Genomic DNA, 24713 nt, shown 5'->3' with positions numbered 1-24713 from the left:
CCCTAGGACAGGACCTGGACAGCCAGGTGGTGATGTGGCTGCCTCTAGGGTCTCTGAGGTTTCTATCAAAGGGAGGTGGAAGCTGCAGGAGCAGTGGGCCAGGCAGTGGTTAGGAGACTTCCTCTGGGCAGTGCATTTGTGAAATTCTTACTCCCCAGTGAAATTTCCTGACCTCCCATCTAATAGACCCATTTCCTTCCCCAGCACATGATCTGCTTCCAATTCCACAGTTTCTTTCTTTCTGCAGGGAATATTTGTGTGCATTTATTGCCCATCTGATGATTATCCGTAATGGACTGAATGTTAGTGCACCCCTCCCACCTCAAGTTCCTGTTGAAATGCTAACCCTCAGTGTAATGGTATTAGGAGGTGGAGCCTTCAGGAAGTGATTAAGTCCCAAAGGTGGAGCCCTAGTGAATAAGATTCATGACATTATACAAGAAACTCCAGAGAACTCTCTCACTTCTCCCACTAAGTCAGGACACAGCAAGAAAGTTCCACCTATGAGCCAGGAAGAGGGTCCTTGCCAGACACTGAAATGGCAGATGCCTTGACCTTGGACCTCCCGTTCTTCAGAACTGTGAAAAATGAATATCTGTCATTTATTTGCTGCCCTCCTGTTACAGGAGGCTGAACAGGCATTGTCTATCACAATCTTTTTGACCCCTTCCTCTTTAAACCTTCACTGGAGGTTCTGCCTGGATTCTCTACCAGTCTCCAAGACTCTGGACTTGGAGAGTTCAAGGTCCAAAGCAGCTGACAGCTCTGCACAAACCATTCAGAGTCCATATTCAACAAGCATGGATGGAGTGCTTATCAAGGTCATAAGTATATAGTAGAAACTTAATGAATACGAAATTAAGACAGTTTCCAAGCCCGAGGGCTCTGCAAATGGTACTAGCAGCTACAATGTAGGAACTTTATTATTTCACTTCATCCTCCAATTATTTAGGAAGCTTTTTACAAGGGGAGGTAAGGAGGCATGGAGGGAAATGCTAAAGGGGATTCAGTTGGTATGTGGCACAGGTACTTGCAACATGGAAGGACTTAAAGAGTAAATCTTACCCTAGCTGAGTCATTTAGAAGGAGTCAAGGTTAGAACACTACTACTCTCCACCTCCTTGCCCTGCTCTGTGTCCAGGGAGGGCAACCTGTACAAAATGCTTCACCCTCACTCTCTGGTTCTGCTCAGGCTTGGTCAACGGGAGGTACAAACAGGACATTAGAGAATAAAAGGAGAGACTAGTCAGGTGTTTGTCCCCTGGCTTCTTCCTGCTGGGCTATGGTTGAGTAGCAGCTGTGATTCTCTCCCTAGGATGGCAGGTTCTATGCCGCAGCCTCTGACACTCAGCTGCAGCTCTTCATAGATTCTGATCCTAGTCTTTTCCTTCACTCGTTCAGCCTAGGCATGTAATAACTCCCCACTGTTGCTGGTCTCCAGTGCCTTGCTGTTCCTTATTATTTCCCTGAGCCTAGCCCACACCTTTCTAAATACTTTTCTAAAGTCTTTCCACTTAGCCATTGGAGTGACTGTCTTGTTTCTTGCTGGAACCCTGAATCACATAGCAACTAATCAGATTGAGTTATTGCAGCTCAACTCTTAATACTCACTCAAGTCAGTAGAACCGTATAATGATGTCTTTACAAGTCTGTTTGCAAATTGCTCTGTATGCCTGGCTAGCCACAGAGGGCAAATGAAAAAACACTAGAAGCATCTTTACTGAAACTGAATGGAGAGCACAAATTAAATCACAGCTCCAATCCAGTAAGGAGTCCCTGATTTACCATTGACTCTACAATTATTCTATTAAAGAGTGCTGGACATTTAGTCACTGTTGCCTAACTGGTACATTTGGCTATTATTTCTTCTGTGACTCAAGCAAGGAATACTTCACTTCTACTAAGATCTGTCCTGAGAACCTCCTAGAATTTTTCTGGGTCCCATTTGCCATACCTTGGGTAGTTTGCACAGAACCATAGGCAAGTATAGAAGGATCTTGAGTTTTTCTGTTACATTCTGCCCCTCAGAGAGAAAATGAGGTGATATACCATGCAGTGATGGTGAGTGGGAACAGAAACACTAAGAGGAAATATGAAGATAAGTAGGAAAAAATTTGTATCACTCTTCTGCGGAGTAAGCCAGGAAACTTGTTTGACTTCGGGAAAACCCAGTTGCTCTCTCTGGGTCTCACCTACCTTGTCTTTAACATGGGGTTCAGATGGGAGGCAGAATGACTCAAACACCCTTCCATTGGTGGCACTCAGGGCTTCTTAATCAAAGGCCTCTGGTTTGAGAGAGGAGACTTTGAGAGTCTAGACCATGCACAAACTCACCGGGACTTCGGTGGCTCCAGGGACAAGCTCACTAGTGGGCAGCATTGAGTATCCCTCTTCTCCATGCCCAGAGCCAAGGCTGGGGGGTTGAGGCAGTGGGCCTTGCTGTCCAACAACCTTGTTCAGCAGCAGGGAGCCCCGACGGCTCTCATGGTCTCCTTGAAAGACTCCATCATCTGTGATCCCATCAGGGAATGAGACGTCTCGGCCAGGGGCTCGGAAATGAAACATACTGCCATGGCTAGCCCGACGTCTTCCAGAAGTAAGGCCTAGGAAAGACTGGGCATTGCCCCAGATGAGCAGGAAAGAAAGTGGGCTGGAAGCTGGCCCTTCTGCCCACTTCCACTTCCTGACCCTATTCTCATGACCTTCCAGTAGTTAAACAATGACACAGATCTGAAGGGTATTCTAGGTAGTCATATGGAGTGGACAGGGGAAAGGATATTCTAAACAGACTCAGGGAAAGGCCAGGAGGGAAGGAAGATTATGGGTGCTGAAGATCAGCTAACAGGCCATCGTGGCCAAGATCAGGTCAGAGGACAAACTTGCTATTGGATGGGTCAGCTGTTTGCCATCTTTTGGCCATAGAGCTGGACAAAACTGTCTTAAGTTCCCTTCTCTGTATGCAAAGCGGTGATCTAAGGAGACTATTATGCACACTAGGACTGGCACATGCTTGGAAAGTGGTTGTTGAATGGGCAAGTGCACTCTATTGTCTGGAAATTAGGTTGTACAATTCATTACATCTCATCTGTATGAGAGTGAGAGTTTGTATTGCAAAGGAGGAGACAAGAGCTTTATAGTGTAATGAGTTTCCAGGATCCCTCGAGGCAAGCTTTGAACAGTCAACAATGAGGAGATTGAAGGAAGAGTTGCAGCCTAATTTCCTGGAAGAATAATGCCATTCTTCCAAGTCAATAAACATTTCCCATCAAAATCTCCCACTGAGAGAACTGTGTGGCTTACAGGTTCCAGAGGAAAAGAGCTAATTCATAGGCCTGGAAACCCCAGAGACTTAGTGCTTGGGTTAGCCAGTTGCAGGACTACTGTGGTTACCTGACCACAATAAGCCATGGATCCTGTTCTTGGGTCATACATGGTATTTCTAAAATGTAAGCACTGGCTCCCTACTCTGATCATACTGCTTGGCTCCTCCCATTCTTAGTTCCTTTTATTTATTAAACCACAAAAGTTGGGCATCTTGCCAATTAGAGTCTTCCTCACTTCTCTCTTTTTCCCACAGAAATGGCGTTTCCTTTCTTGATGATTTGGAGCCTGATTCTATTCAGCAACCATCATTACAAGGACAGTATTATAACTAGAGCATTCTTTGCTTAGAACACATGACCAAGAACTACAGGACTCATAAAAATCCACTTTTGAAGGAAAGGAGAATAACTGTCAAATATATATTAAAGATGGGAAGAATGAGTTACTTGTACTTGGATACCATGCAAACCATTGAAGAAAGTGAAAATACTTAGGTCTAGTATTTGACAGCCAGTGCCAGCTTGGTCACTATTTATTTCAGAATTAACCTATTTGGTAAATGGTGGGTAATGATCTCGGAGTCTAAGCATTGATATCGCCCTAAAGTGCATCAATAAAACAGGTCAAGTAGTCTTCTGTGTGTTCCTGGAAACCCCTATAGTCTCTCCTGTTTTACCCCCAATCTCTATCTCATCACTCCTGGTCAGAAAATGTCTTTATATAAAAGCTGTCTAAGGTCTATATTTCAGATGGCTATGTCTGGAAAAAGAGGAAGGGATGCATTCTTGTAATGAACTTGAACAAACCAGTTAGCATACAAGAAGGATCCACGTGGTTTCTTTGCACATACATGTTCTTCTTTTTCCCTGGAGAATACTTCTCCTAAGCCCTCCCATACTTTTGATTACTGAAAGAACCCTATATACTCTTTGCTATTCACCTCATTTCCTCCTCATTCAGGAGACATTTTCTGACACACATCCACCCCCACAAGAGGTTTTTTTCCTCATTTATTTCTAAAACATCACACGTATGTCTCTACTACAGTATTTAACACATATTCTGTTTTTATATCTGCCTCCTCCACCCCAACAGAAGTCCTTGGGAAAGAGGCCATGTTTTAGTTCTCCCTATACACCAAGCACTTAGTATTCTTGAGTGAATAAGACACAGTCTCTTTTTTTCCTTATGCAGGTAAGTACAAATGGAGAGACAAACATGCAGATGAAACAATTCTTGGACATCCAGGTGTTAATCTGTATGGGGCTGAGTGAATGGGGGAAATTAAAGCCCAATTCAGAGTGTCATTGACATTTCCATGGAAGCTGTGATTCATCCTGCTCTGTGATTGTCAGAGCTCCAGTCAAATTTCCTTTGAAACATCATCTGAACTATGCCCTGTGTACGGCAGGTGCTGCTCAAAAGAGGCAGAACAAGGAATAAAAGGGCACAGATGCAAATAAATTCTTCAATGTGGGTATGTCGCTAGGGTCAGAATGCATGTAAGTGTGTCTGTGTATACACACACCCACACACACACACACACACACACACACACCTCAGGGTTGGAGATGGTATTGCAGAAAAGTAGAGAGTCCTTTAGATGAGAGAGATCAACAAGAGAGATAGAGAGGGCAGGATGCGTGAAGAATAGCTATGTTTATCCCCCTTTCCATACTATTAACGTGGGAACTACCCTTCTACTACCTTTCCTATAGAAAGGGAATATTTATTGTACACAGGATTTTTGAGGGACAGGGAGGTGGTGGGAGAAAGCCTGTTGAGGGACATTGGAGTGGGACCTTGCAGTGGGAACTAAAAGTTCAAATGGGGCAGAATTGCTAAACGGTAGAAGGTGAGGTTCTGACACCATTCCTGGGCTGGACTGTGTCACAGAGATGGGCTCTGGGATCCTCCTTGCCAACAATAGATGACAACTTTAGCTGCAGGGCCTGAGGCATGAGATCAGAAAGATAGTTTTGAATTGTTTCAGCACCAAGGACAGAGACTGCCTGCCAGCTCAGGACCTGCAGGTCAGAGGGCCCAGGGAAGCTGACCTTTGATGTTCCCAGACACTTCAAGGTCAGTTTGTCCAGTATGGGCTCCCTGCCTTCCTTAAAAACCTGGTTCTTTCTCCCGTGCCTGTGTTTTAGAAACATCACCCAGCTAAGTGCCCAGTTCTGAAACCCTGGAGTCATCTGTGACTCCTCTTTTCTTTTTCTATATTCCACAGTCCCAATCTTGTTGATGCCTTCCTTTAAGAAAGATTCCTATACTTTACCTCTAACATGCCCCATCTAACGTGACTCTGCCCACATTTAGGCCACCATTGGGATGGGATGGGTGTCTGGATTACTAAAACATCCTAATCTCTGTGCCTCTGACTGTCTCCCTGCTAGACCTTTTCCCGTGTCAACTCTCTGCCCACAGCAGCTGACAAGGTGGTTAATCTTTAGAGCACAAACCTGAGCCCCTTACCATCCTGCGCTGGTTGTAAGGCTCAGATTGGGGTGATCTGTTGTCATCCGTGGAGCCCTCCGACACTTTTGGTTTTATTCTGTGCCTTCTCTCACTGGCATTTTTGGAAGGTAAAGGTGATCCGTCGTGGGAATGGAGAGAGGCTGTGTCAATGCCCAGTGCTGTCAGCACCTGATGAGAAAGAACATCAGCTTCAGCCAACAGTATCTGGTGGGCTTAGCCTAAATATGTGTACCTGACATGGGGTGTCACAGGGATGGGGGGTTTGGGACAGAGAGAGTTAAAGGTAAGGTTCAGGGTGGTGGTGGGGTTGAGATGCAACAGGAACAGCCACTTCTGAGTTACCTCTCTCACTCAGACCCTGCAGCTGACTCTTGGTGCCCCACCCAGTCCTTTTAACCAGGTGAGTATACCTATGCCCTGCTGCTTGTGGCAGCTGCTAATGCACACACCTGCATCATGGAGAAAAATTCCATGGGTTTCTTTCCCTGGTGTAGGAATGGGGGTACAAAAGGCCAGGTCACTTGCCTCAAGGAGTGACTAACTTTGTGGTGTAAATCATGCTCCAGAGCTCTCCAGGGACTCAAGCTGAAGCTAGCCTTGGGTTGAGACCACTTCATTGTCTAGTTCCATTCCCACCCCACCTTGCTTCCTTCATTCCACTTCTCCTGAGAAGTCTCCCTGAATAAATTACTTGTACAAGAATCCTATTCGGGTTCTCTTTTTCGAGAAAAACCTCACTTCAGACAATCCCTGAGGTAAGAGGCATCCTCTTGCGGTTCTCTAGAATGGCAACTTAATCTAAGTGAAACCTGGTAATTTGTAAATGAACCTAATTCAGACTCTGTCCAAGAATGTACACTCTGCAGTTGTGTTCACAAAACTTGTTACCCTCACAAACCTCCTGCTCCTTCCGGAGCATCTCAAGAGCCTCCTGAAACTTCTTCTCCTTTGCTTCAATTTCAGCAATTGTCGCCTGGTTCTGTTCTTCATATGCCATGGTGACCACAGCCAAGATCAAGTTGACTAGGTAGAAAGATCCCAGGAAGATGACCAGCACAAAAAAGACCATATACATTTTCCCAGAAGCTCTGAGGGTCTGCAGATTCAAGGTAAAGAAGACAGACCTGTACTCATAGCATGTGGGTCCCTGAGGTTAGGTTAGGATCCTCCAGGAAGAGTATAGCCCAGCTAGTTTGTGTGGGGACATGCAGATCAATACCTGCTGGTAGAGCCGTTCCCAGGAATCCTGTGTCATGAGGCGGAACAGTGAGAGGAAAGCCCAAGCAAAGGAATCAAAGCTGGTGTAGTTAAAATCTGGGTTTTCAGAAGTTTTAAGGCAGATAGAACCAACAGGGCAGTGGCTGCAGCAAGAACAGAGAAGGTCATTGATTGTGTAGCCCTGCTTTGGGGGGTTGCAGAGAAACCACAGGGTTTGAAGTTAGAGATCAGAGTAAAAGGCCAGACCTTCTTATTATCTGTATGACTTTTTAAAATTTTATTGAATCTCTTTAGTCATACATGATAGTAGAGTCCATTTTGATATAATTGTACAAAGGTAGAATGTATCTTATTCTAATTAGGATCCGAATCTTGTGGTGAGATTCACTGTGGTGTATTAAAATAGGAACATAGGAAAGTTATGCCAGATTCACTCCACCGTCCTTCCGACTCCTATCCCTACTCCCTTCCCTTCATTCCCCTTCATCTAGTCCACTGGACTTCTAATTTCTCCATCCCCTATTGTGGGTTAGCTTCCACATCAGAGAAAACATTCTTAAGTTTTTTGGGATTGGCTTATTTCACTTAGCATGATAGTCTCCAGATCCATGCTGAATGACTTTGGATACTTAGTACCTTTAGGATTCAATTTCTCTCATTCATAAAATGGGATGTTAAGTCTTTTACTCCAGAATTTTACATCCAGGGGAGTATCCTGGGAAGACCAGGTGACTGCCCAAAACTGATTCCATAAGGTGTCAAACTCCTTACCAGTTCATACCTGGGTAAGGGATATTCAGTAACAATAACACAGACTTCAGTGTTGGTATCATCTGCAAAGCTGTCTATCAAAGGAAGACTGACCAATTATAGATAACAATGAAAATAGCACTTTCCATTTGCTTTACGAACACTGTAATTTATTCATCTCAATAATCCTTCTCTACAGATGAGGAGGGTGGAGCTCAGAGAGAAGTCAGTTGGCTAAGACCACAAAGGTACCAGCATATTCATTAGAAAGGAGAAACGCAGCCATAAAGGAGCCCAATACTTAAGTGGGCCCAGACTCCTCCTGAAGAAAGGGAGGCTGATGTAACAATGGCTACTTGGTGAGTGCTAGGGTGGGATGTGCTAGACTCCTCTCTCTCTCCCTCATAAGAGCAGGTGGATAGATGAAAAGAAGTATCTCTCAGCTCAGGGCATATGAGTAGCTCCTGTCCACCCCAGTGGAGATGACCTGGTCAGGGACACAGTAGCACCTTGTATCCTTGTGTGAACTTCAGGATTCTTTTACTCCTGGGAGTCATCCCAAACACCAACCCCAGGGATTCTCCTTACTCCAGACATCCAGGTGAACGCATAGGCTTCAGGACCCACTGAATTGATTAGAACGCTAACAAATTAATTAGCATCAATTCCAGTTCAATCTCCACCTTGACATTTGCAAGTTCCCTGACTCTGCAGACCCTTGGGTTGTTCTCCCAAGGATCTAGTTTCCTAATTAACTCTGAGGACAGGCTTATTTCTAGGTCTTCTGTAGGACTCCACCCTGTTCACTGCACATTGATGACTAACTGCTCGGTGTCACAACAGTTAAGTGCTCTGGGGATGAAACGAGTCTGTGGTGCACAGTCCCTTGCACAGCACTCTCAGCACAGTAAATATTATATACATAAAATGCAAGTTGAAATTCCTGCTGTTGGGAGCTACCAAAAGGAGGGGCTGGAATAGCACCTGTGACAAAATGCAGAAACTCCCCAGGTATTGCAGTACTCATTCTCCACCTTGAGACCCCAGACTTTCTCCCATGGTGCCATTGGTCCTTGTGGGACTTTACTCAGGGCTCTGGCTTTTCTGTGGCCCAGCACCAGATCCAGAATTGGTGTTCACAGCAGGCTACCTCAGGGCTCACTGTGCTATCATTTTGAGCTGACCTTTCAACTAAGTCCCCAGCTGGGTCCATTCCTCCACTGCCTGACTGGGACCTTCCCAGAAGGAGGTCTGGTTTCTGTGAGCTGAGGTGGGAGGCATAGATGGACCCCCCACAACTTTATCATGGAAAAGTACTTGAGTTGCTCTGGAACCACTGGCTTGGGAAATGCCATCATCTAGACAGGAAGAGGACATTGGGAGGGCCTTGGTTTAAATCCAAAGGAAAATGGAAACTGACATCAGAACAACCCCCTCCCTGAGCCAAAGACCCAAATGCCAAGAGTATTTCTAAAGAAAGAAACCAAGGAATCAGATGTGGACCAAATTTCTTTTTTGTCCCCACCTCTTAGCTCTATCTGAGATTATTTTGCTAGTGAGCCAATTAAGGTAGAGCCTCACACAGGTCCTGCCAGCTCCGTCTGGGCAATGTGGGGCTGTCAGTCGCTCAGGGAGTAACAACACTGTGAGTGCTGATCTTCCAGGCTCACAGCCATGGAGGTGGGAGAGATGAACCTGGCCTCTCTGATCTGCTGCACGAATTTTTTCTGCTCATGTCTTACTCCAGAGGCCCAGAAACCAAAGCAGAACTGAGGAATGCCCACCCCTAAGCTTCATCTCACTTTCTGTTCTGCCACTTGGAATGGTCCCCATCCAACATCTCCTGGAAACGCAGACTGGAAGCATCTTATCTACCACTGTTTCCAAGAAGCCTTCCCTGAACTCCCCCCTTGCTACCTCACTGTTTCCCCAGTCCCTGGATCCTGTGGCTCAGCACTTGTTCTCCACAGTGCAGCACTTTTGTATTTTTTGTATATGCAAGTGAGATAGAGAAAAACAAAAAAACCCTGGCAGTTTACAGGCTGAATTTAGCATGTAGACATATTTTGTTTGGTCAACACAATATGTAGACATTTTGGGCAACTAGTAACCAAATTTATAGTTGGGAAATTTCACTTAAAAATCAAAATTTCCGATCTCTCTTTAAAAGTTAGAAGAGCTGGAAGCAGTGGACCCACATTTCCACATGGCAACCACAGACAGGACTGAACAGTGACTGTTCCCTTTAGATGGGGAATGAACTCCCAGTTGCTATGGTTCCCTCCTGGCTTGCTCCACTCATCTGTTGTTATGTGTCTGACCTCTGTAGAAATTTGAAATTGCAAAGTGTTATGTATGTGTTTCTTCCTCTAGTATGCAACAATAATGAAACCCGTATGATCATTAAATACAGAGTATTTGACACAAATATGCTTAATAAATATTAGCTTCTTCCTGGAGTAGGTCATTTGCAAAATGGCTATAATTTTTCCCCCTTCAGTATGTACACCCCTTTGCAACAGGAATTTGCAGCTCTTTCCTTGAGAGGTGAAGTCGATTTCCCCATCCCTTGGATCCGTACTGACTTGTGACTTGCTTTGGTCAATAGAACGCAGAAAGAGTGACATCATACCAGTTTTAAGTCTAGACTTCAAGAGGACTTTTACACTTCTACAAATTCTCTTGGAATTCTGTTCCTGCATGAGAACAGGCTCAGGCTAGACTGCTAGGGACTGAAAGATCACCCATAGATAATAGGTATTCTAGATCAGCTGTCTTGCAGTTAATCTGTCCACAGTCTTCAGATGCATGAATGAGCCTGTTCAATGCCAGCCAATGGCCAGCTGATCTCAGCCTAAAATGCTGATGCATAGAATCATGAGCTAAATAAATGGTAACTGTTTTAAGTCACAAAATCTTGGGGTTGTTTGTTACATGGCAAAAACTAACTCATACACTTCTATTGCCACAAAGCCTAGAATGGCAAAGACTATGACTTATTCATTTATACATCTTCCTCACAACCTGTAACCCAGTCTCCGCCCAGAAAATGTGGAGGACAATGGAGAAAGTACTGCTGGGCTTTGAGGCTGTCATGTGTTGTGTACTCACCCTGCATCAGATCCATTGCCACACAGTAAGGGATCAGAAGTGCCTGATTTAATAACATATGATAAATCTGCCAAAGAAAGGAAGAAATAAAAGCCATATGTATGATTCTGAGTCTTCTGACACAGGCCCGTATAGCAAACACAACACTTCCTAAGTCTTCTCTGTGAGTGAAGTGAGCTCCCTTGACTATGTACGCTCAGCGGGCACTCAGCTGGCATCCTGAGCTCTACAGAAGGTGCAAATTCCCATGGAAGAAAGGCTGACCAGTGACTTCAGCTCTAAGCTCCACCCCAGCACAGTCAGTATGACTTGCGTCTGGATTTAAAGCTAATTTCCTTGCAAAAGGGATACTGAGCAACAAGCAATTGTGATCCCAAAGTAAAACACAACTCAGGAGAAGCATTTCAGCAGGAATAAGGAATCAAAATATATGTCTATACAGATACACAGGGGCCTCACCCTTTCCTATGTCCATTGGGTCCCACTGTCCCAACCATACCTTGATCTCCATGAGGGACATTCCACTCACTTGTTCTGTGAGATGAATAGTTAGAGGCCTCATCAGGAGCTGTGTCATTCTTGACACACTTGTTCTTGAGGTTGCCCTTGAAGAGCTGCAGACCCACCAGGGCAAAGACACTCAGGCAGAAGACAGTAAGGATGGTCACATCAGCCAGCTTCCTCACGGAGTGGATCAGGGCCCCCACAATGACCTTCAGCCCTGTAGGAAGATGACTGTGATACTCTGGTGTGGGTGATGTGCCACACAGCACACACATCCTTCCCATTCTCTTCTTGTAGGTGTGAAGTGTTTACGAATTCCAGGGCAGTTCCAAGCCCAGCTTCTCATCAGGACCTTGCAATGGCCCTGAGGGGCAGGCAGGTAGGCAGGCAGGGGCTATTGTTCTCATTATAACAATAAGCAATTGGGATCCAGGCAATACATGTCTTATCATTTTAGGGTTAATACATTTCTGATATTAGCAATTCAATTTTTAAAAATTGCTGAATAACCACTGTGTTCCCTATCCTGTTCTCATGTGAGGTTACTCACTTAACTCCAGTCATTTGGCATCTCTCAGTTCTCATCTTAGTATCTCAGTTCTGGGAGGCAGTTTGAGGCTTGGTACACATGAATCTCAGGGTGTGTGTGTGTGTGTGTGTGTGTGTGTGTGTTTGTGTGTGTGTGTGAGAGAGAGACATGGGGGAAGGAAGATGCAAGGGAGATAAAGTGAGGGAAAGATAGACAAAGAAAGAGAGATAGAAGCAAAACGACACAGAAAGATGAACTTAGCAATAGAGTGAGACCACAAAAGTCACTGAGAGTTACTGAGGTAGAAACCAAGAGACATTGAGGAAGAGTATTTCCAAGTCAAGCAGATCTGGCAGCAAAGATGTGGCCATGCTCATTTAAGAAGGGGTGACTGTTGCTTGGGCAGATGAAATGAACTTCTTTGGAGGGCAGCTTCACAGGCAGCAAAAAGATCTTTGACTAGGGAAGCAGTCTGGGTTGTCTTAGTGGTAAACCGATAATCCATCGCGCACTCCACATGACAGTCCCTGAGCTGGAAGCTGAGTGACAGTTGTGGTGCTGGTGTGGAGTGGGTGGTCTGACAATGGAAGGGAAACTTCATAGTGCTATCAAGAGGATGGGCGCACAGAGAACTCTTAACTGAAGCTCATGGTGGGAGTAGGTGGGTGGAGTGTGTGGAGGTTGGAAAAGACTAGGGGGTGTTCTTATAACTATGTTGTAAACACTCTGTCCTTGGCAGAACACTGAGAAGTGAGTGTGAGCTGAGTAGGGAGAGGAGGAAGGACATTCCAGCCACAGGTTGGGAGATGAGCATGGACTTGGAGTATTTATGGAATGCTGGGTTGGATTCTGGAACATGATGCAAGGTGGGTAGAGGTCAGGGAGGAGGCCATAGAGGAGACTGGATGGGCCAGGTCTTATGAACAAGACTCAGGATCTTCTGGCTAAGAGTAGGTGAGAGAGATACCAAAAGACACAATTATGGTTTCTTCAGGAACTTCATTCAGAGGAAGTTGGCAAAGGGTTTCCAATCTCTCCTTGCCAAGCCAGACATGGACTGGTAGAAAAGGACTTTTGCTCTAGAATTAGTGTTGTATTTTCCCAGCAAGGGAAGAGATTCTCAGGGGAGAGGGGAAATCATTCTCCAGGTCACAAGGGGCCATAATTTATCTCTCTCCTCACTATCCCCACCACCAAACCAGTGGGCGTTGAGTAGTCACAGAAGGGTGACAACAGAGTTATTGGAGGTTCAATAAGATGAGCTTTGGTGGAATACACTTGTTTCTGAATTCTCTGTAGTCACGACTTGCCTAGTTTGGAACTGGAGAACATCATGCTAAGTGAAAAAAGCCAGATTCAGAAAGTCCAGGGTCCAATGTTTTCTCTCATATTTGAAAGCTAAGGGAAAAAAAGGAATTAAAAAAGGGAACTTTGCAAAAATAAAGGGAGATCAGTAGAGTAGAAGTGAGGGACCAATGGGGAGAAGGGAGGGAAGGGAAAGGGGAAGAACTGGGGAATGAAGGTGACTACTTATGCCTTATGCATGCATGAATATATCACAATGCATTCCAATTTTACATATAAATATAATGCACCAATTAAATAAACGGAAGGAAGACCAATAGAGTAGAGGAAGGAAATCAGGGGAGAGAGTTGGGGAGGGTAAGTGGAAGTAGTGGGGACTGAAATGGAGGAAATTATGTTATATGCATTTATGAATATGTCAAAAGAAATCCCACTATTACACACAATTATAATGCACTAATTAAAATTATTTTTAAAAAAAGAATTGCCTAATTTTTTTTCTCCTCTGCAGGTCTAATGACAGGACTGGGGCTCAGGCTTTTAGATCCCAGGACCTGGTGGAGCAGTCAGGCTCTCGGATTGCTTGCTCTCTTCCTCCCCACTACCAAGATGAAATCTTCTGTTCAAGGTCTATGTGAGAATCCACCTGTGGGTTTTGCCCCTCAACCCCGTAGCAAGAATAGAAAATGAGGACGCGGTCTTCTTGTCATTTACTGATGGTAAGGCATGGGATGTGTGGACAGAGCATGGACTTGGAGTCAGGACAGTGGGCTTCCAGTTCACACTTTTGCTCTTACTAGTGATAAGGTCTTGAGCTTGTGTTTTCTATACCCAGAATCTCAACTTCTTTGTCTCTTAAGTAAGGGCAGTAGTCCTTGCCCTGGAGTCGTACAGGTTTCTATGAAAACTAAAGAAGGGCATTAGGCTCTGAAAACTAACATTTGCTCTGTGAATACATGTGCTGGTTAAAGAAGCTCACCTGGGATCACAGAAACTGTTTTTAAAGCTCTAAGAACGCGGAATGTCCTCAGGCCAGAGATTCCTCGGAGATCTATTGCTGCACCAACATATCTGTAGGACAAGAAGTCAGTCAGCATTTCTGCAAGGAGAGGGCTCCAGGAATGCATGAGGCATATGTAAGGAAAACGTCAGATAGTGTGAACTTAGGAAAACTCAGGACCGAGACTGAGAACTTAGTGGCACTACCATCTATAGACACAGGCACTGATTTAATTACCACATTCTCTTTTGGAAAAGACCATTTCAGAAGATGCACTATGATCAAGAGGCTCTGTGCACCCCATAGATTATGGATATTCAAGGACACAGTCTTGGCCAGTCCATCTGCTCAGACATGGTTCCTCTGGAGATGCCATCAAGTTGGCTAGGTACCCAATATGGGTAGGATGAACTTTGCTTCATCCACTTTGGCCAATTATCAGCTCAGAGCTAAGGTCTTTGATTTGTCCCTGTGGGTACTCTATGGCAAGAAAACCCCAGGCCAGATAAGGAAGCTGAAGTGAGATAAAGAAACACACCCAGAACCTGGACACACAGGAACAAACGCCAATCAGTGTGGGCAAATACTCACGCCAGGGTAATGACGCTAAAGTCCAGCCAGTTCCAAGGATCTCTCAGGTACGTGAACTCATTTAGACAAAATCCTCTTGCCAGTATCTTGATCAAAGCTTCAAAGGTGTAAATGACAGTGAATATGTACCTGGGGAGGAGGGTGGAAAGGGGCATTAATGGGGCCATGGAGAGAGCTCAGGTGGTTCCTTCTGCCTCCGGAAGGGGAGATGAACTGCTGTGGTTGTTCCAGGGCAGCATGAGCAAGAACATCAGCAAGATGAAGAAGGGGAAGAAGTTGAGCTAAGAAGACAAGACAAGATCGCTGGCAGCTGCACTAGTGGGGGGGGGAGGGGCATGCGTGACTGAGATGCCAGCAACCTCCGGAGGTAGACAGAGGGCAGTGGCAGGCTAAGAACAAGGATCCTCCTGTTTCAGGAGTCTCTCAGGAGCTCCTGTCCTATGGGAACTGGAGGCTCCTTTTCCAGTCTGTTTGTAGTGGAAGATGTAGAAGAGGGACGAGGCTCTGCTACACTCCTCCCCGCAACCTTCTCTATTTTTGACTCTCATTTCTTCTCCTACCATCATCCCTGGTCTGCCTATGATCCTGATCTAGGTGCTGTGAAAGAAAAAGGCATCCACAAGTGGATTTAGATCCATCTCAGGAGGATGAATCCTAGCAGAGGAGGTTATCTCTAAATAGCATCTTTATTTGACTGGTTTGAATTTGAAGAGATGCATGTGGAGTTGAGGTTGGAGTTGAGGTTTCTCAAATGTTCAGATTCCCTCCTTCACCTGCGGCAGGTTCTCACACTCTAGCAAGCATCAGAACACCTGACGTCCTGCTCATTTCTAGACTCTGTCCTGAGGGCGTCTTTTTCTGATCCAGTAGGTCTGAGTTGGGACCCAAGAATGTGAATTTCTAACACGTTCCCAGCTGTGGCTAATGAGCTGGCTCAGAGAACCACCCTTTGAGAACCACTGACTCAAAGAATTTCATTGCACACAGAAATTGCACATAATTCTGGATAGACTGAAAAAAAACCTTTAAATTATAAGCATGTATTCTGATATTAAAAATAGGAAAAGTTTTGATTAGCTATGGTAGATAGAACACATGTATTTACCTTCATCCTTCCTGAAACACTTCTAAAATGACAGCTAAAGAGTTGTTTAAAAAGGTATAAACCTACTAGGACAGACACAATGGAGACTACAACAGCAGCATTCTGGAAACCAGAGTGTAGACTGATGAGTTAAACTGGCAGAGCAGACAACTAGTGAAGCTTGCTGCAGAACCGCCGACAGCCTAGGACTTAGGGATGCTCAACGACTCTGAGAGGGGGCTTTGGGAGAGGAGGCAGATGGAGTGGAGAAGACTGTTTGAAAGTCTCCACAAGAAGCAATGGGGGGGCGGAGTTCAAGATGGCAGACTAGAGAGTGACTGCATCTCCTGGCGCTCCAAAACTCAGGATTCAAGAAGGGGAGGTATTGAGAGACTCGGACGAACTCAGAGATGCTGGGTGAGTTGCTCCCACAGGGTGAAGCTCGGCCAGGGCACCCAGCGGAACGCAGGCAGCTTCTCGGACCAGGGCAGGGCGGTGAGAGGCATTCCCCTGCAGCCTGGCTCCATCTGGAGGCAGGCCCAGCCCATAGCCAGCTTCTGGGAGCAGGTCCACCTAGTGAGAAGCTTTCTGCGTACAACCAGCCCCAAGCGGTCCAGTCCTCAGACAGCTTCTCGGACCAGGGCAGGAGGGCCAGAGGCTTTCCCGAGCAACCCGGCTCCATCCGGCGGCAGGCCCGTTCCACAGCCAGCTTCTTGGAGCACACCCGCCCAGTGAGAGGCTTTCGGTGCACACCCAGTCCCCAGTGGCGGCCCCGGTCCTGTCCACAGTTAGCTTCTCGGACCAGGGCAGGGGAGCCTGAGGCTTTCCTGGGCAGCCCAGCTCCATCTGGTGGGAGGCCCCGTCCACAGCAGGCTTCTCGGAGCAGGCCCGCCTAGTGAGAGGCTCTCCTCACACACCCATCCCCAATCCTGCACCCAGCAGCGGGCCAGGGGCAGCTTTCTTCTGAAGCACTGCATTATCAGGTTCTCCGAGACTTCAGGTTACCGAAGGTTAGGAGGTGATACGCTGGAAATCTACAGGGACACTATAAGCCAACAGAGGAAACCTGCAATATCTCAGAGTCCCACTGATATCTGACCAATATGAGAAAACAAGGGAAGAAAATGTCCCAAACAAACCTAGATACTATATCAATAAAACCCAATGACAGCATGGCAGAAGAAATGTCAAAAAGGGAGTTCAGAATATACATAATTAAAACAATCAGAGAAGCAAACGAGGAGACGAAAGATCAAATGCAGGCATTGAAGGAGGAGATGAAAGAGCAAATGCAAGCATTAAATAATCACACCAATCAACAGTTAAAAGAGCAAATATGGGAAGCAAAAGATCATTTCAATAAAGAGTTAGAGATACTGAAAAAAAAAACCCAGAAATCCTTGAAATGAAGAAAACAATAAACCAAATTAAAAACTCCATAGAAAGCATAACCAATAGGATAGAACATCTGGAAGACAGAACCTCAGGCATTGAAGACAAATGTTTAATCTTGAAAACAAAGTTGACCGAACAGAGAAGATGGTAAGAAATCATGAACAGAATCTACAAGAATTATGGGATATCATGAAAAGGCCAAAGTTGAGAATTATTGGGATAGAGGAGGGCACAGAGAAACAAACCAAAGGAATGAATAATCTATTCAATGAAATAATATCAGAAAATTTCCCAAATCTGAAGAATGAAATGGAAAATCAAGTACAAGAGACTTATAGAACTCCAAATACACAAAATTACAACAGACCCACACTAACGCACATTATTATGAAAATACCTAACATACAAAATAAAGACAGAATTTTAAAGGTTGTAAGAGAAAAGAACCAAATTACACTCGGGGAAACCAATAAGGATATCAGCAGATTTTTCAATCCAGACCCTAAAAGCTAGAAGGGCCTGGAACAACATATATCAAGCCCTAAAAGAAAATGTATGCCAACCAAGAATCTTATACCCAGCAAAACTTACCTTTATATTTGATGATGAAATAAAATCCTTCCATGATAAACAAAAACTAAAAGAATTTACAAAAAGAAAGCCAGCATTACAGAACATTCTCAGTCAAATATTCCATGAGGAAGAGATGAAAAACAATGATGTAAATCAGCAAAGGGAGGAACTAGCCTAAAGGAATGGCCAAATAAAGGAAAAACCAAGTCGTGTCAAAAAAACAAAAATGAGCCAAATGACTGGAAATACAAGTCATATCTCAATAATAACCCTGTATGTTGATGGCCTGAACTCATCAATCAAAAGATATAGACTGGCAGATTGGATTAAAAAGAAAGACCCAACAATATGCTGCCTGTAAGAGACTCATCTCATAGAAAGAGATACCCACAGACTAAAGGTGAAAGGATGGGAAAAAACGTACCATGCACATGGACACAGCAAAAAAGCTGGAGTATCCATCCTCATTTCAGATAATGTGGACTTCAAGCCAAAGTTAGTCAGAAGGGATAAAGAAGGATGTTTCATATTGCTTAAGGGAAGCATAAATCAGCAAGACATAACAATCATATACATCTATGCCCAAAACATTGTCTCATCCATGTACGTCAAACAAATCCTTCTCAATTCCAGAAATCAAATAGACCACAACACAATAATACTAGGCGATTTTAACACACCTCTCTCACCACTGGACAGATCTTCCAAACAAAAACTGAATAAAGAAACCATAGATCTCAATAACACAATCAATAATTTAGACTTAACGGACATATATGGAATATACCATCCAATAAAGAGCGAATATACCTTCTTCTCAGCAGCACATGGATCCTTCTCTAAAATAGACCATATTTTATGCCATAAAGCTACTGTTAGCAAATACAAGTAGAGATACTACCTCTTATTCTATCAGATCATAATGGATTGAAATTAGAAATAAATGACAGAATAAAAAACAGAAACTACTCCAATACCTGGAGATTAAATAATACGCTATTATATGATGAATGGATAACAGAAGACATCAAGAGGGAAATAAAAAAATTCTTAGAAGTAAACGAGAAGAAAGACACATCATATCAAAATCTCTGGGACACTATGAAAGCAGTACTTAGAGGAAGATTTATTTCGTGGAGCGTATTCAATAAAAGAAGAAAAAATCAACAAATAAACAACTTAACACTACAGCTTAAAGCCGTAGAAAAAGAAGAACAGATAAACACCAAAAGTAGTAGAAGACAGGAAATAGTTAAAATCAGAGCTGAAATCAATGAAATTGAAACAAAAGAAACAATAGAAAAAAATTAACAAAATAAATAGTTTGTTCTTTGAAAAAAATAAACAAAATTGATAAACCCTTAGCCACACTAACAAAGAGAGAAAACTCAAATTATTAAAATTCAGAATGAACAAGGAAATATCATGACAGACACGAGTGAAATACAAAATAAAATTAGAAGCTATTTTGAAAATCTATACTCCAACAAATCAGAAAATCTTGAAGACATCAACAGGTTTCTAGAGACAAATGAATTACCTAAACTGAACCAGGAGGACATACACAACTTAAATAGATCAATTTCAAATAATGAAATAGAAGAAGTCATCAAAAGCCTACCAACAAAGAAAAGTCCGGGACCAGATGGGTTCTCAGCCAAGTTCTACAAAACCTTTAAAGAAGAGCTCATTCCAATACTCCTCAAAGTATTCCATGAAATAGAAGAGGAGGGAACCCTCCCAAACTCATTCTATGAAGCCAATATCACCCTGATACCTAAACCAGACAGAGACATATCAAGGAAAGAAAATTTCAGACCAATATCCTTAAAGAAAATTGATGCAAAAATTTTCAACAAAATTTTAGCAAATCACATTCAAAAATATATTAAAAAGATAGTGCACCACGATCAAGTGGGTTTCATCCCAGGGATGCAAGGTTGGTTCAACATTTGGAAATTAATAAATGTAATTCATCATATCAACAGACTTAAAGTCAAGAATCACATGATTATTTCAATAGATGCAGAAAAAGCATTTGATAAAATACAGCACCCCTTCATGCTCAAAACATTAGAAAAAATAAGGATAGTGGGAACATTCCTTAACATTGTAAAGGCCATCTACACTAAGCCCATGGCTAATATCATTCTAAATGGTGAAAAACTGAAAGCATTCCCCCTACAAACTGGAACAAGGCAGGGATGCCCTCTTTCACCACTTCTATTCAATATCATCCTTGAAACTCTAGCCAGAGCAATTAGACAAACCAAAGAAATTAAAGGGATACAAATAGGAAAAGAAGAACTCAAACTATCCCTATTTGCTGATGACATGATTATATATTTAGAGGAACCAGGAAATTCCACCAGAAAACTTTTAGAACTCATAAGTGAATTCAGTAAAGTAGCAAGATATAAGATCAATGCTCATAAATCCAATGCATTTTTATACATAAGTGATGAATCTTCAGAAAGAGAAGTTAGGAAAACTACCCCATTCGCAATAGCCTCGAAAAAAATAAAATACTTGGGAATCAATCTCACAAAAGAGGTGAAAGACCTCTACAATGAGAACTACAGAAAACGAAAGAAAGAAATTAAAGAAAACTTTAGAAGATTGAAAGATCTCCCATGTTCTTGGATAGGAAGAATTAATATTGTCAAAATGGCCACACTACCAAAAGTGCTATACAGATTCAATGTAATTCCAATTAAAATCCCACTGACGTACCTTACAGAAATAGAACAAGCAATCATAAAATTCATCTGGAAGAATAAGAGACCCAAAATAGCTAAAGTAATCCTTAGCAGGAAGAGTGAAACAGGGGGTATCGCAATCCCAGAACTTCAACTATACTATAAAGCAATAGTAACAAAAATGGCATGGTATTGGTACCAAAATAGACAGGTAGATCAATGGTACAGAACAGAGGACATGGACACAAACCCAAATAAATACAATTTTCTAATACTAGACAAATGGGCCAAAAATATGCAATGGAGAAAAGATAGCCTCTTCAACAAATGGTGCTGGGAAAACTGGAAATCCATATGCAGCAGAATGAAACTAAACCCCTATCTCTCACCCTGCACAAAAATCAACTCAAAATGGATCAAGGACCTCGGAATCAGAACAGAGACCCTTCATCTTATAGAAGAAAAAGTAGGTCCAAATCTTCACCTTGTTGGCCCAGGATCAGACTTCCTTAACAGGACTCCCATAGCACAAGAAATAAAAGCAAGAATCAATAACTGGGATAGATTCAAACTAAAAAGGTTTCTCTCAGCAAAGGAAACTATCAGCAATGCAAAGAGAGAGCCTACAGAGTGGGAGAAAATCTTTGCCACCCACACTTCAGATAGAGCACTAATCTCCAGAATCTATAAAGAACTCAAAAAACTCTGCACCAAGAATACAAATAACCCAATCAACAAATGGGTTAAGGAAATGAACAGACACTTCACAGAAGAAGATCTACAAGCAATCAACAGACATGAAAAACCATTAAACTTCTCTAGTAATAAGATAAATGCAAATCAAAACCACCCTAAGATTCCATCTCACCCCAATTAGAATGGCGATTATCAAGAATACAAGCAACAATAGGTGTTGGAGAGGATGTGGGGGAAAATGTACATTCATACATTGCTGGTGGGGTTGTAAATTCGTGCAGCCAATCTGGAAAGCAGTGTGGAGATTCCTCAGAAAACTTGGAATGGAATCACCATTTGATCCACTTATCCCACTCCTTGCCCTATACCCAAAGGACTTAAAAACAGAATACTACAAAGATGCAGCCACATCAATGTTCATAGCTGCTCAATTTACAATAGCCATATTGTGGAACCAACCTAGATGCCCTTCAATTGATGAATGGATAAAGAAACTGTGGTATATTTATACAATGGAATATTACTCAGCCATAAAGAATAATAAAATTATGGCATTTGCAGGCAAATGAATGAAACTGGAGAATATCATGCTAAGTGAGATAAGCTAATCTCAAAAAACCAAAGGCTAAATGTTCTCTCTGATCTGTGGATGCTAACACACAATAGTGGTGGTGGGTGTGGGGGACAGAATTTCACTGGATTAGACAAAGGGGAATGAAGGGAAGAGGGGGGGACAGGAATGGGAAAACCAGTAGAATGAACTGGTCACAACGTCCCTGTCTTCATATATGAATACACAACCAGTGTAACGCCACACCACGTATAACCATGAGAATAGGAAGTCATACTCCACGTATGTATAATATTTCAAAATGCATTTTATTGTCATGTATAACTAAAAGAACAAACTAAAAAGTCAGAAAAGTAAAAAAGAAAAAAAAAAAAAAAAGCTGTACTCTGACTAAGAATAGCCAGCCAAGGGGCATAGGGAATTTTCTTGAAAACTTTTATATTCAGTACAAAAATTCAAATTCATCTTATGGTTATAATTCTAATATTTTACCAAAAATGAAATAAAAGCCTATAAGCAAACCCATATATGTTCACTTGGCTAGTTCACCTTACTTAAAATATCAAATAAAAAGAAGTCCCCCAGAGTCCTCCAGATGACCCTTAGAATGCTTTTGTACATCACGTCTACGTGTGACACCTTCTCTGTGACTTTGATAAGGCCAGCACTGATCAGGGTGGTCTTTTGTAGCTCCAAAGAACTCTTGAATTCCAGTTTCACTCAGCCTCCACTTGGTCTTTTGACTTTTATATGTTTTCTCAGGGGAAAAAAATGCAAGATATCTCCATAAATTGCTGATGGCTAAAAATACCAGAGTCTGAGAAGGACTGTGTTTGAATAGTTGACATGCCTGCTGCTCTCTAGAAAGGGTTGCAGGAGGGCAGTCTGATGTGCTCGGCAAATGGGGACCAGCGAAGACCTACCCCAACAATGCCTCTTCAAGGGGCATTTGAATTTGAAGGACACTTCTAATGCCCAAACCCACAGCAACCAAATTGGGGGAGGGAGGAAGATAGTAGAAGAAAAATTAGAGAGAACGGATGCTTTTAGAGAGTTAAGAGGTGAAATGAACACTTACTAAAATAAGGATAGAAGGCGATTATAAAAAAAAAAAACTCTTGAGAATAAAATAAAATTTTTGAAAACAAATATATAATAGCAAAAGTAAAACATGAATAGGAGGAGTGGAAATAAAGTCTGAGAAATCTCATAGAAAGTGGAACAAAAAGCAGAAATGAATGAGGTGATAAAAATATGAAAAGTAGCACATAAGACTGATAGGTGCAATATCTCACTAATAGGAAGTCGAGAAAGAAATAGAGAAAGAACAGACTGGAGAGCGGTATCAAAAAATAATCCAAGCCGGGTGCAGTGGTGCATACCTGGAATTCCAGTGGCTCGGGAGGCTGAGGCAGGAGGATTGCTAGTTCATAGTCAGCCTCAGCAATGGTGAGAGGCTAAGCAACTCAGTGAGACCCTATCTTTAAATACAATGTGACTCAGTGATCGACTGCCCCTGAGTTCAATCCCTGGTACCAAAATAAATAAATAAATAATTCAAAAAAAATTTCCAAACTGAAAATCAGTGGAAAAAGGCCACATCCATCACAATTTTCAGAGCATTGTGCACAAACAGAAGAGCTCAAAAATTTTCTTGAGAGAGGAAACAAAAAAGACCACGAAAAGGAGTAAGAATGAAAATATCATTGGATTTCTCCAAAAAGCCGTGGACATTAGAAGACAATGAACAATGATTTCAAAATCTTGAGGAAAATAACTTCTACTATAGAATATCTTCCCCAACCAAACTGTCAAAGAGGAGGGTAGAAGAAACATAATTGCTGATAGGCAAAGTCTCAGAAAATTGACTTCCCAGTTACCTATGTATGAAAATTGCTAGAAAATGTGTCCCACCAACACCCACACCAAGGAAGTAGAGAGGAGGGTGGGGGTGTGGGATCCAGGAGCAAGGCAGAGGGAATCCAAGAGGATGGGAAACCTCTCCAGGGAAGAATTGGGCATCAGAGTTACAGAACACGCAGGCCAGGTCATGGCAGGAGTTGAAGGACCCCAGAAGTGATTTCCCCAAGAACAACTGAAACTGATGGATAACTTGATGTGTTCAAATGGACTGAAGAAAGGATTAAAGCTCCAGAAAAGAGTTTTGAAACAAATGAGGGATAAGGATATAGAAAACCGTGCAAAGGAGGAAATGAAATCCTTATGAACTCTAGAGAGAGCAAAAACATTGCACAAAAAGGAATCATTATCCAATGCCACTGTCTTACATAGCAAGCTTACCGGGTCATCCTACATGTGGCTGGCCCATGTATATATTATGTGAGGACTTAATCAAAAATTATGATATACATGCTAAGTGAAATAAGCCAAACCCCCAAAACCCAAAGGCTGAATGTTTTCTCTGATATGTGGAAGCTTATTCACTATGGTGGAGTGGGGTAAGATAGGGAAGAATAGAGTTACTTTATATTAGGTAGAGGGGAGTGAAGGGAGGGGAAGGGGTATGGGGGAGGAATGATAGTGGAGTAAAACAGACATTACTACCTCATGTGCATGTATGACTGTGTGACCCATGTGATCCTGCAATATGCAAAATCAGAAGAATGGGAGATTACACTCCATTTATATAAGATCTATCTAAATGCATAAATGCATTCTACTGTCACGTACAACTAATTAGAACAAATAAAAATTTTAAAACTATGATACAATGGGAAGATGGGAGTGAAAGGAAATGAGCGTGGGTATATGGTCCCAATTCGTACTTTTTCCACCGTGGGAAGCTCAGAGGAAGTCACCTGAATGAAAAAAAAAAATAGTACAGTGAGCATATTATTGGAAATCGGGAGACATCAGAAGAA

General features: G+C 42.8%; 1 protein-coding gene across 1 annotated transcript in view; it reads right to left on the bottom strand.

Annotated features, from left to right (window-relative positions):
• The window catches only part of Scn10a (sodium voltage-gated channel alpha subunit 10), a 92080-nt gene that overhangs the window by 49597 nt on the left and 17770 nt on the right, over nucleotides 1-24713 (bottom strand). Inside the window, exons 4-11 of the mRNA XM_047530538.1 lie at nucleotides 14814-14942; nucleotides 14202-14293; nucleotides 11384-11605; nucleotides 10885-10951; nucleotides 7025-7166; nucleotides 6704-6901; nucleotides 5803-5973; nucleotides 2335-2613 (exon numbers count right to left, since the gene is read on the bottom strand). Of these exons, the coding sequence (XP_047386494.1) occupies nucleotides 2335-2613; nucleotides 5803-5973; nucleotides 6704-6901; nucleotides 7025-7166; nucleotides 10885-10951; nucleotides 11384-11605; nucleotides 14202-14293; nucleotides 14814-14942 (1300 nt within the window). The remainder of the gene's footprint in view (nucleotides 1-2334; nucleotides 2614-5802; nucleotides 5974-6703; nucleotides 6902-7024; nucleotides 7167-10884; nucleotides 10952-11383; nucleotides 11606-14201; nucleotides 14294-14813; nucleotides 14943-24713) is intronic.

The sequence above is a fragment of the Sciurus carolinensis genome, chromosome 17 (assembly GCF_902686445.1).
Source record: "Sciurus carolinensis chromosome 17, mSciCar1.2, whole genome shotgun sequence".
In the NCBI taxonomy this organism is placed as follows: Eukaryota; Metazoa; Chordata; class Mammalia; order Rodentia; family Sciuridae; genus Sciurus; species Sciurus carolinensis.
This window is presented reverse-complemented; position numbering and strand designations above follow the sequence as displayed.